Genomic DNA, 13,103 nt, shown 5'->3' with positions numbered 1-13,103 from the left:
AAGACGCTCCCACTTGATTTTTCAGAAACATTAACATTTTAGAAATGTAAAATGAAATACATACAAAATTTAAATTGCACAGAAATTCACCGACCCTAGGATAAAGCACAGTGAAAATACATACCATATTGGTGCACGGTAACTAATGTCAATCTATTATAGTCCAAAGTGAAAGAGATTCAATTTCCCCAGTGAAAAAAGCCAGCATTATTTAATGGCAAGTCATCTGACCAGCGCTATTTTATATATATTGTCTGGTAGAATTGCTCAGAGAATTGAACAGGGAACAGAGCTTATTCTTTGATAAGAGGAACCAGAGATGGATAGTAATGAAAGTAAGAGATGTAGAAGGCAGGAAACTGCTCATAAAGAGTTGCGGATACTGTATCTTGAATTTGCAAGAAAGAGGACATGCAGTCACAGCAAAAAGAGCAATGCTCTCTTTTTTTAACATACGATTTGACCCTTTGGCTCAGTGGCCTCAAGAGAATAAAAGCTGCATAATAATTATAATTATATTACTACCCTGTTTCCCCAAAAATAAGACGTATCCCGAAAGTAAGGCATGTCAGAGGTTTTGCAGAATTTGCTAATATAAGGCACCCCCCGAAAATAAGGCGTAGTCAAGTTTACATTCGGTACGGTGGAAAAACATACGGTACCATTCAAAGCTGTTCATAGCGGTACCGTAATAATGTGGCGTCCCCTGCTGGCCCCTTTCATCACTTTGTACCGTCCAGTACAGCAGACACAGTCTGCTGCTGTCTCACCGCCATTACAGTCTCCACTACAGTGCGTAGACTGTAGTTCCTCTGGTGGCCGGAAGTTGCAATAGCGGGAGTATACTGTTGTACCATATAAGTGCCGTCGTTTGTGTGTGTGGGTGCCATACTGACAGGTACCGTACCATAATCAGTGTACCATACGGTACACTTTCTTTGGGGGTGTCAGCTTTTCTGCCTGTGAATTTGTCTTATTTGAGAAATATAAGGCACCCCCCAAAAATAAGACGTAGCACAACTTTTGGAGCAAAAAATAATATAAGACAGTGTCTTATTTTCGGGGAAACACGGTACTACTACTAATAATAATAATAATAATTCTTGACAAATCTATATTTTCTTTTATGTGCACTGAGAACATATGTAGCAAGACAAATTCCTTGTGTGTCCAATCACACTTGGCCAATAAAGTATAAGAAACAGGAAGAGGGAGATTGTGATCCTGCTGTATAGAGCACTGGTGAGACCACATTTGGAATACTGTGTTCAGTTCTGGAGACCTCACGTACAAAAAGATATTGACAAAATTGAACGGGTCCAAAAATGGGCTACAAAAATGGTGGAAGGTCTTAAGTATAAAACTTATCAGGAAAGACTTAATTAACTCAATCTGTATAGTCTGGAGGACAGAAGGGAAAGGGGGGACATGATCGAAACATTTAAATATGTTAAAGGGTTAAATAAGGTTCAGGAGAGAAGTGTTTTTAATAGGAAAGTGAACCCAAGAACAAGGGGGCACAATCTGAGGTTAGTTTGGGGGGGAGGGAATTAGAAGTAACGTGAAAAAATATTATTTTACTGAAAGAGTAGTAGATGCTTGGAACAAGCTTCCAGCAAATGTGATTGGTAAATCCACAGTAATTGAATCAAACATGCCTGGGATAAACATATATCCATTGTAAGATAAAATACAAGAAATAGTATAAGGGCAGACTAGATGGGCCATGAGGTCTTTTTCTGCCGTCAATCTTCTATGTTTCTATGTTTCTAAAGAATTCTGTTCTATTCTATTCTAAATGCATAGGACTGTATTGTTCATTTTTAAAGGTTCCACCCAACTTCAAAGAACAGAAACTGGAAGCTGTTATTACTCTATCCACTTTTATAATATTTATCTTAAATGCCCACCAAATTTGTTCAAGGGACCGCAATTCTCCTGTGTTCAAACTCTCTTCACACTAGCCTCCACAAATCAATTGTCACCCATCTTTTGCATAGTCCAAATCCTTGCAGGTACAAATTTTCCCAGAAAAACACTATTAAAAAATAACCAGAGAACATATGTTTACCTTAATTGTAACGTAGTTTTTTAACGATTTTGACATTTTTTGACTCCCTTTAATATGCAGATGTCCTGGAATGAAAAAGCAAATTGCTGGTTTGTTTTAAAAACAAAAAGTGCTCCAGAATTAGGAAAGACAAATAGGAGACAGGAAAACAAAAAATGAGACCGTTTCAACACTTCTATTTAAATATTTATCCATTGTTTTTATATATCAATAAATAGTAAGAAGAATTCTAACCTCCCAGAGATAAAAATAGATTTTTGGTAACTGACTTCCGAATACGTTTTATGATAAAATTTAAGTAATTAAATACTCCCAAATAGAGAGATAATAAAACTTTTCATTTTCTATCAATCACAGGATATATTAAAAGGCAAAAAATTATTCCCTGAGGTAACATTCCTTGAAACATTTTCTATATCATTTAGTCCACTTTTGGGGGAAAATAACACACTTCCTGAGATAGAAACCAACCCAAATTTCTCATACAGGCTGTAGTTCAAAAACGTACAGAAGTCTCAGTATTGCTAAATTCCAACATTTGATAATATATAGTAGGGTATGTTTTATCCATCAGTAGATTTCATAAATATTGCAAGAAAAGCTAGAAATTATTATTATTATTAATAACTTTACTTTAATTCTGTACTTTCCTACAGAACACTGACCATTTATTTTCTCAAATTGATAATTATAGCCAATTATTAATTCACACTAAGTTATAGAAACTTTTTATAAAAACCATCCAATTTAATAAATATAGCAGCTTCTATCCTGGTAATGTATATTTATTTTCCTCCTACCCATTATTTATTATAAATAACTCAGGATGACAAACATATATTAAGATATACAGTACATAACTAATTAGATTCAAGACATTAAATATTTAAAAATTACTATTTAAACCAACATCCTATCTGTTTCTCTTGCAAAATTCTGAATATTTCACCAATTGTAATACTACAAAGTCTGTTGTTTCCAAAACTACTAAAAGAACAGTAAAATAATGTGTAAGAACTACATGCTGAAAAACTTAGAACTCTTTAAAAGACTTGGAGGAAATTTTAAGATCTGTTAAATATAAGTCACTTGTGTGGCAATGTCATTAAGTGATCAAATTACATCAACTGCCCTAGATCAGTGTTTTTCAACCAGTGTGCCGTGGCACACTAGTGTGCCGCGAGACATGGTCAGGTGTGCCGCGAAGCTCAACAAGAGAGAGAGAAAGAGAAAGAAAGCAAGACACGGAGAGAAAGAAAGCAAGAGAGAGAGAAAGAGAGAAAGAAAGAAAGCAAGAGAAAGAAAGCGAGAGAGAAAGAAAGAGAGAGAAAGAGAGGCAGGGATGGAGGGAGAGATAGAAAGAGAGCAAAAAAGAGAGGAAGGAAAGAAGAAAGAAAGAGGGATGGACAGAGAAGGGAAGGAAGGAAGAGAGAGAAAGAGGGAGAGAAATAGAGCAAAAGGGAGGAAGAGAGAGATAGTTTTTTGTCCAAACTTTTTTTAGCCCCCCCCCCACTGCCCCCCCTCCCTGCTCAATGTGCCCCATAATTTTGTATATGTAAAAAATGTGCCGCAGCTCAAAAAAGGTTGAAAATCACTGCCCTAGATATTTGGACTGTTGCAAAAGTATTAAATTCACAATTTTAAATTAAACAAATATTTAAAAGAATTACCTTGTGTATGTGTATTATCAAAGGCAGGTATCTTTTTTTAAAGATAACCAATTTTCCTCCACAAATCTGGGTATGCAATGATTTGGGCCCACAGGTACATTCAATATTTTGGATAATATTATAATAGAAGCTCTCACAAAATGGATGCCATAGCTGGGTATCCTATTCATAAAATGGCTATTAAAGAGGCTTAGCCTATTGCAAAAACTCATCTCCCCCAAGGACAAAGGAATGAGATTGTTTACCCCACCTAATACCAGTAAGTATCTCCTATTATTCAATTTTATCTTTGTATTTTCCCCCTCCCAAATGCAAAGGACAAGTACCTTTTTTATTTTTCTGAGATTCAGACAGCCTGAAGATATGGTTTATCATTTAATGGCAAGAAATTATATCTCCAGAAAACAATAATATAATGAAAATATTTGCAGAAATATTACCATTTTTTCAGCCTTCCTTCCTTCCTTCCTTCCTTCCTTCCTTCCTTCCTTCCTCTCTGCTCAGAACTCAGAATATGTCTTGTAGTATTTCTATGTAAATATTTCCAAGAATATAATGGCTTAACTCTCATTATTTGTATATTAAATTTAGATAGCACCCAAATCACTTCCTAATATCTATCGTCATAATGTGAATTCCTACCAACTTAGTGATTCCAAAGGATTTTGCAGTCCCTCTTGAACAAAGTGGTCAGCAGTACAAGAGGACATAGTAGTAAGTTCTAAAACTGGGCATAAGTGTCTTGTGTAACAAAATTCCATTCTAGCAAAGTGCTACTGCTCTGTTTTAAATAGCTCTTTGTCCTTACATGATGATTTTAAAAGAATGTCCAAATGCCACAAGTCTTGAAGGATGTTCAGAGAGAAAGGGGACAGCAAAGTCAACTTTTATGAATTTCCATTAGTTCTGGAAATCAGAGTCCAAGTAAACGTTTGTCTTAAATACTTATGTTAGCCATCCAAATGGATGAGCCTTGCACTGTTTATCCTTGGAAAGGTCAGGTAGACCTACTCCAGTTTTTAAAAGTGACTCATGCTATAAGACCTGCCTAAACCTACACCCTATATGGTAGAACAACATGAGATATAAGCAACCTCAATAGTTTCAACAAAGAAATATCTTGTAGGTCATGAAATAAGCACTATTTATGATAAGCTACTGTATATCCTGATTTATTTAATGTGTTTTTCCCCCAAATATAACAGAAAAGAAAAAACATAAACAAAACGTATACATACAACATTTGGGAAACAAAAGCTTCCCCACTTCTCTTTTGAATGTTCGATCAGAGAATTTCCCTTTTTCACTTACTATTAATTCTTTTATTTGACATGTTGCTTTGCTTGAATTTTAATTATTTCTTCGTTGTTCTTTCTTTTAGCCAGTCGTAGAATTTCCCCCATATTTTATAATAATCTGAATCTTCTTTTCCCTCTAATTTTTTGGACATCCTGTCCATCTCAGCACAGTCCAATATTTTTTTAATTACCATATTTTCTTCTGGTGTTTTATCTATTTTCCACTGCTGGGCATATGCTATCCTAGCAGCTGTTAATATGTATATAGCTAGATATCTTACCTCTTTTTTCATTTTTTTTATTAAAAATACCCAATAAATATAATTCTTATTTAATGTGTTCTTTACAAAGTTCATTGTCTTTTATATCCATGAAATTTCCTGAATTCTGATATTTAAATAAAAGGAATGAAAAATGTAAAAGTTGATTTAAACTAAAACTTACCAGAATGTAGAAAATAATTTCCCCATTGTTCACACTGATGATAAGCCTCGCATTGAGCAATTTCATTTTCGTGGTGAGGAAAGGCCAGATCTATACCACCAGTATGGATATCCAAATGTCCCCCAAACACTAGACTATTAAAATAATAATTAAAACAAATGGACAGTGATTAGATTTAAAGAAATGTTAATAAATTAATAAAAAATGATATTCAAACTACTGCTTCCAATCAATAGAAAATTGAGAGGCAGCCTGGGCATTTATTATTAATATCTTTCAAGGGACTTTCTTTAAGTCATTTGCTTGGGAGTTGCAATATGTCCAGACTACATTTTTCTCTTTAATTCAACTGTGCCACTGGATAATTACATGTAGCCTCTCTCTTAGCATCCAAATTGTCAAAAAGGAAATACCCATATTGTGCTAAAATGTATGATACAGTAAAGAAATATCTGGCTCACATGAATATTACTTTTACATGAACATCCTCAAGCTTACAGACTTTAATATAGATTTAATTATACTGAACATTAATGGATTCAGTATTACTTATATATTAAACTGAATTGGACCTATTTTTTCTCTATCCATTAGCTCACATTAATTTTAACTGAGCAGTTCCTGGAAAAGCTACACTATGATGTCTTCTTTACATTGTGAAGGACAAATAACACATTGGTCCTTATAAACATAATTGCTGCAAGGGATTTTTCTAGACAAAAGGGAACACAAAGCTATTTGCAAAATGTACAATTCTGCCTTTATAGGCTGTCTTATTTGAGGCATTTCCTTTCATTGGGCCCAAGGAAATTGACCTGGGAGAGGGTCCAGCAAATATCTAAACTGCCTCCCACCACCACTTTCAACAAATTTGATAGGTTCAGTACAAAGACATAAGGCGTATAAAACACAAAATCAATTCTTTACTGAAACACTACTCAACATTCATTTTCATAACCCACAGAAAAGGCTGTCAACACCTTCCCATTCTTTTATTGCAATACCCCAGATCATCTACAAGCTAGGCTTCAACACAAGAGACGTATGTCACAACCAATCAATCAACATTCCGGATGACAATGCAATGGACCACAGCAGTTAGTTTACATTTCAAGCTGCAAAGGAGACAAAAAGCTGTTGGCATTAGTTAGCCATCATGCCTTTCAGATGAATCCGTTTCCAAATGTGTAGTTAGGACAATTCCAAACTGCAATTGCTGTTATTTTTTGTTTTTAACAAATAAAAAACGGGGTTTTTTGCAGTTTTAATAGTTGTTAGTATCGTTTTACATTGCTTTATTGCTCATATTGTTTTCACTCCTGATTAGGAACCACCCAGCGTTTGATGCAAAATGAGCAGCTGTATGTTTTAAATAAGTAAATAAAATAAACAACTGACATCCCACACTGACGCTGTAGGGTTTCTGCCAGCACTGGTTAGCACGTTCTTGAACAGAAGCAAGATTAGGAAATGCAAAAGAGCTGACCTTGATATTGTAGAACATTCAATGTGCCAGCCAGGTCTCCCTTTCCCCCAGGGGGAATCCCAGCATATCTCATGAGGTCTGGCTGCCTTCCAGAGAGCAAAATCCTTCTTGTAGCGCTTATCACTAAACCCTGCCAGTAACAAGCAGTGAGTATATGATTAAAGAGAAAATTCGGAATTCAGTGTTTCAAAGAAATCCATCAGGACTTGTATTGTAGACCAGTGTTTTTCAACCAGTGTGCCGTGGCGCACTAGTGTGCCGTGAGACATTGTCAGGCCGTGGCGAGTAGTTGAAGCTGCTACTCCTCCCCATGGTCCTGATTTCTAATCCTGGTCAGTACTGGAGGTAAATTTTGCCACTACTCGATAAAGCCTCTTATATGTATAATATGTACTGTGTTAGTGTCATTTTGTGTCATTTTGGTTGGTGGTGCGCCCCAGGATTTTGTAAATGTAAAAAATGTGCCGCGGCTCAAAAAAGGTTGAAAATCACTGGTGTAGACGTCATTGGCCTCATTTAGGTGAATGACCAGAAGGAATCCCAAATACAGAGAGTTCTCGATTTACAACCATTCATTTGGTGCAATGATGGCGAACTTTTATTTCCTTGGGTGCCGAAAGAGCAGAGAGTTCCTAGGGCCTGGAGGAAGGCAAAAACACCCCTGGTAGGGGGGAAACAGGGAAAAAATGGGCTGGTTTATTGCAAAAACAGGCATTTTTTACATCCCCCAGCCCCCAGGAGCTCTCTGCAAGCTTCCCAGGCCCTCTGCCCACTCCATTTCTGTGGGAAAAAATGGGCTCGGTTTTTTTTTTTTAAAAAAACAGGCATCTTCTTGCCTTCCCCCTTGGGTGCCGAAAGAGCGTGGGCATGCACTATCGCAGATGCGTGAGTGCCCACACCCATAATTCAATGCCTGGGAAGGGTTAAAACAGCTTCCCCTGCCGCCCCACAGGCCCTCTGGAGACCAAAAACGGCCTGTTTTCCAACTTCTGGTGGGCCCAGTAGGCTCATGTTTCGCCCTCCCCAGGCTCAAAGGCTTCCTTAGAGCTGAGGGAGAGTAAAAATGCCCTCTCCACCCCCCCCCCCCAAAGGCTTTCTGGAAGCCAAAAACAACCTCCCAGAGTCTCTGTACAAGCCAAAAATCAGCTGGCCAGCACACATGTATGTTGGAGCTGAACTAGGGCAACAGCTCGCGTGCCAGCAGATATGGCTCCGCGTGCCACCTGTGGCACCCGTGCGGTAAGTTCGCCATCACTGATTTAGTGACTGAGCTGTTACAATGGCACTGGGGGGGAGGGAGGAATTATGACCAGTCATAGCACTCATGATTCACAGCATCCTCATGGTCACATGATCAAAATTCAGGCATTTTGTCTACCATGTATTTATGACGGCTGCAGCATCACGGAATCATGTGATCATCATTTGTGATTTTTCCAGCCAGCTTCCGACAAGCCAAATCAATCGAGGATGACAGATTCAATTAATGATGTGATTCACTTAACAACTGCAAGTGAATCGCTTAACAACAGAAACTTTGGTCTCAATTATGGTTGTCATTTGAAAACTACATGTACACAATTTTAATAGTCTAGATCAGTGTTGGCGAACCGGGTGTCACAAATCAGCTTTCTCTATGGACTCGATGCTGAGGAATTGTTTATTCAGAAGGTTGGTTGCCTACCACCTTCTTTAGGTCTTGTATAGCTAATTTGTAAAGACAAATTTGAACAGTTGTGGGCAAGGTAACAGAGTGGATTGTATAATTCCTTATCTTCCAATATAATTGTATTATAATGAAGCTGGAGTGTAATTTTCATCTTGTTTCCAATATGGTTCTACTTATTTTAGTTATACAATTTATTTACTATCAATTTTTTTATGGAATCCAAAGAGTTCACAGAAATATAAATTATTTTCATTATACAAATTATATGAAATATAATCTGACCTCAATCATGCATCTGCCAAGATAACTATGAAGTTGTGGGGAAATCTTACATTATAAAAATAATTCTACAACTGGTCAAGGCCATAGTTCTAGGAAAGAGTACAGGAAACACATTTTTAAGGTAGTCAGTCCTTCTGTTATTGCTGTATTGCTGTTACTGCTTTACACTGGGCTGGTTAATGTTAAGATTATTTTATGGCATTTGCAAACTCTCTAGAATCTTAGAGAAGAAATATGTATAGTAAGTAAATAAATAAATTTGTTCAAAGGTCAGTAACCGTCAATAACATACCAAATTCTTCTTGGGTCTCAGGATAAATACTTGTTAGCTTTCCGTATCTGTCTCCCCTAGAACGGACATCAAAATAAACATTACCTGTCGGAAATAAACAATTTGATCTTACTATAAAGATGGGGAAAAATGGTATGTTACTCGAGGGAATCATCGATCAATGCCTTCTACTTTTAGGCAACAATTCAAGCTAGCCCATATTATACCTAAGATGCAAAGCAATATTCCTGAGTATGCTGTTCTCTGGCGATGATGGCAGGTAGCCTAGACTGCCCACATTTCAACACCAACACAGAAGAAATTTCATAGCAGACCCAAGAGAAAAGAATACATCAACGGACAAAACACACTGACACAAAGACCATGCCAAGGATGCAGACTTCTCAATCTCTATATTCAGTGAAGAAAGGATATTTTTCAAGCAAAATTTATAATCAGTTACTGTTTGTTCAATGATAAATCCGGTGTTAGGTCAATTTGTTTCTTAAAAACGGTTTACCAATCTTTCTACATCCAATTATTTCTAAAGTCCCTTGCCAGTAAAAGAGTAAGCTGCTAGCCAAGAGAAAGAAGGAAAGAGGGGGGAAATGTACAAAGTGATAGAGAAGCCAGAGGAAAGGTTACAGGGTTTTGTGGATAAGCCCTAACTTAATAATGTAACCGGTTAGCCTACACCAGTGATGGCAAACCTTTTCGACACTGTTGTGGTTGGCTCTGGCCCAGCTCCTGCCCCAGGGAATGTGGAGGTGGATGAAGGGGAAACATCAACATGTCATAGGCCTGTTTTATTGCCGACAGAGTCAGGTAGTTCAGTTTCCTCGGACGAAGAAGGTGGGAGTGACTTGGAAGAGAGGGGCTTGGCACACAGCCCAGGAAGTCAATCTCCATTATTGTTGTGATTCAGTCTGAGGCTCCTCAGGGAACGGCTGGAACTCTGCCAGCTCCATGCTCAGAGGGGGAGGACGAGGAACAGGAGGAGGAGGAGGAGGACCAGGCAGACGGGGAAGAGGAATGTCAGGACGAGGAGGAGGGAGAACAGCCTGAGACCCCCGGGGGGGAGCTCTCCCCAGCGAGTAGCCTGGAGTCATTAGATGAGAACGCACAAGCCATCATAGATATGAGGCAGAGAAGGGCAGCACAAAGAAGGGGACAATTAGCCAGGTATTTCCATCCCTAATAGGCAACAGCTGGGTTTGGGTGTGGTTCTCCTCAGAAAGGTTGAAAAGGCAGGCCCGCCCTTCCTGTATTGTGGAGAATTATCTTTTGGGAGTCCTGTGACCTTGCTTCGATCCTTGGCGTCTCTGATTCTGGCTTGTGGCCTCGAAGGCTGAAAACTTGGGGGAGGCGTGGGTTTTATTATCTACAGTGGTGTGTGTGCCAGCAAGAAGCCTGTTGTATTGTCTGGCCGTCGTGACTCTTCTGTGAAGCTTCATAGCATTCCAGTTTGTAAGAACAGTTTTTGTTATCTGTGTTTGTTTTCAAAGATATAAAATGACTTTGCTTTTTACCAGCGTGTCTGGCTACTCTTTTTAGTTGGTGTTGACGTCTGGGGGAACCCAGACAGAACAATTATCTTCGGTCGATTCAGATGCGGAAGTCTTGGACCCACGCAGGCGCAGAGTTATGCGTAGAAGAGACCAATTGAGGACATATTACAGGAGATAAGAGAGGCCACCTGTGTTTGGATGGGGCTCAAGTAATTAGTGCTGCTGATATAAATAGCAGCGTGTGGGTTTGGCCGTTGTGGAAAATTATCTGATTGTTGTTCTTCAGGACTGCCTTGCTGTTTCCGGACTTTGTCGATTTTTCACGACTTTGAAACCAAAGCAGAGCAAAATGTGTGTGTGTTTCACTTCGTGGAAAAAGAAGGGCTGTGACGTTTCTTCACAGCTGCAAGCTAAGTACTTAAGGACTGATTAAGGGAATTGTACAGACTACCAGGTTGTTTTGGGACGAGTGCTCTTTGCAATACAAAAAGAGTGCTTAGTTTATTTTGAATTTTGTGATAAAGAATGTTGTTTTGAATTTTCAAACTTGTGTGTGTCTGAAATTTGTACCCTTGAATTTTCGGGATGCTCATACCAGAGAGCCCGGCAGAACAGACACCAAGTGCCAAAAAGGTCATGTGGAAATGTTGCACGCGGGCACTCGTCGGGGCCACTCCGCAAAATCTAAACTTCCGGGTTCTAGCACGCATGTGCGCCTGACAATCAGCAGGCCGGAATGCATGCATAGGACGGTTTTCGGCACTGCCACACACACAAAGGGATCGGACTCCCCAAAAGCTGATACACATGCACACCTGACAATCAGCGGCCCGATGTGCATGCATTGATAGCTGATTGTTGCGCGCACATGAGTGCCAGAAATGACAAGCAGGCAAGGCGAGCGTGCCGTGTGACATGGCTTCACGCGCCACTTTGGTCATGCGTGCCATAGTTCGCCATCACTGGCCTACACTGCTTCCTTTGATATGGTCTTTCAACAAGCTATGCGTCATAATCTCATCAATAAAAAAGGTAGCACTAATGCACAAATACAACAGCTTTTCTAACACTCACCATATCTATACAGATGGGTGAGGGATGCCCCAGCCAATTCCAAAGTATTGGTAATGACCTTTAAAGCCCTACATGGCATTGGGCCAGAATACACCCGGAACCGCCTTCTACCGCACGAATCCCAGCGGCTGATAAGGTCCCACACAGTTGGCCGTCTCCGGGACCCGTCGACCAAACAATGTTGTTTGGCGGACCCCAGGGGAAGAGCCTTCTCTGTGGCGGCCCCGGCCCTCTGGAACCAACTCCCCCCAGAGATTAGAATGGCCCCCACCCTCCTTGTCTTTCGCAAATTACTTAAGACCCACCTTTGTCGCCAGGCATGGGGGAGTTAAGTTATCCTTTCCCCCTAGGCTATTACAAGTTATGCATGGTATGTTTGTGTGTATGTTTGGTTTTCTATAATAAGGGTTTTTTAGTTGTTTTTATTAATTGGATTGTTCATGTTGTTTTACCACTGTTGTTAGCCGCCCCGAGTCTGCGGAGAGGGGCGGCATACAAATCCAATTAATAATAATAATAATAATAATAATAATAATAATAAACATACTAACTGTACTGCAAACACAATATAGGATTACTGTAAGATTGGGAAGTTTTACCTTGTGAAGTTGCGTAACCGTATTCATTAGTAACAAGTTGTTGTATAAAAGAAATTATCTGAGGAACATTTTCAGTTACTCTCATATAAATTGTAGGAGGAAGGACCTATGTAAAAAAAAAAGAGAGAATTATATATTAAGGAGATGATTAGTAACATCTGATTAAAGTGACACAAGAGCAACAGACCTAAAGAAGAACATCAATAAAGAACTGTGTATCTTAAAAGATTAAATCATGGCAATTGGACCAAAATTTATTAAAACTGAGACATTTTGTTACTCATTCAAGTAACTTTTTCAGTCAAAATTAAAATTTGGGTAAGCAGAAAATCAGATAGTCACTGGAAAGAACCAACTCTTGCCATACAGCGTCCGTTTCAATAAACTTTGGTCCAGTTGCCATTCAATTCAATTCAATTCAATTTATTAGATTTGTATGCCCCTCCTCTCCGAAGACTCGGGGCGGCTCACAACAATAATAAAAACAGTATAACAGTGGAATAAATCTAATAATAAAATTACATTAAAAAACCCCAACAATTTAAAAACCATACAACACATACATACCAAACATAAAATATAAGAAAGCCTGGGGGAGATGTCTTAATTCTCCCATGCCTGGCAATATAGGTGGGTCTTGAGTAACTTGCGAAAGACAAGGAGGGTGGGGGCCATTCTAATCTCCGGGGGGAGTTGATTCCAGAGGGCTGGGGCCGCCACAGAGAAGGCTC

The 13,103-nt window shown here is 38.9% G+C and overlaps 1 protein-coding gene across 1 annotated transcript in view; it reads right to left on the bottom strand.

Moving 5' to 3' along the window:
• The window catches only part of CARS2 (cysteinyl-tRNA synthetase 2, mitochondrial), a 44,507-nt gene that overhangs the window by 19,348 nt on the left and 12,056 nt on the right, over window positions 1-13,103 (bottom strand). The window contains exons 5-9 of the mRNA XM_070751163.1: window positions 12,373-12,478; window positions 9,213-9,296; window positions 6,970-7,099; window positions 5,484-5,617; window positions 2,072-2,136 (exon numbers count right to left, since the gene is read on the bottom strand). Coding sequence (XP_070607264.1) covers window positions 2,072-2,136; window positions 5,484-5,617; window positions 6,970-7,099; window positions 9,213-9,296; window positions 12,373-12,478 — 519 coding nt within the window. The remainder of the gene's footprint in view (window positions 1-2,071; window positions 2,137-5,483; window positions 5,618-6,969; window positions 7,100-9,212; window positions 9,297-12,372; window positions 12,479-13,103) is intronic.

This window comes from Erythrolamprus reginae, chromosome 4, assembly GCF_031021105.1.
Source record: "Erythrolamprus reginae isolate rEryReg1 chromosome 4, rEryReg1.hap1, whole genome shotgun sequence".
NCBI lineage: Eukaryota > Metazoa > Chordata > Lepidosauria > Squamata > Dipsadidae > Erythrolamprus > Erythrolamprus reginae.
This window is presented reverse-complemented; position numbering and strand designations above follow the sequence as displayed.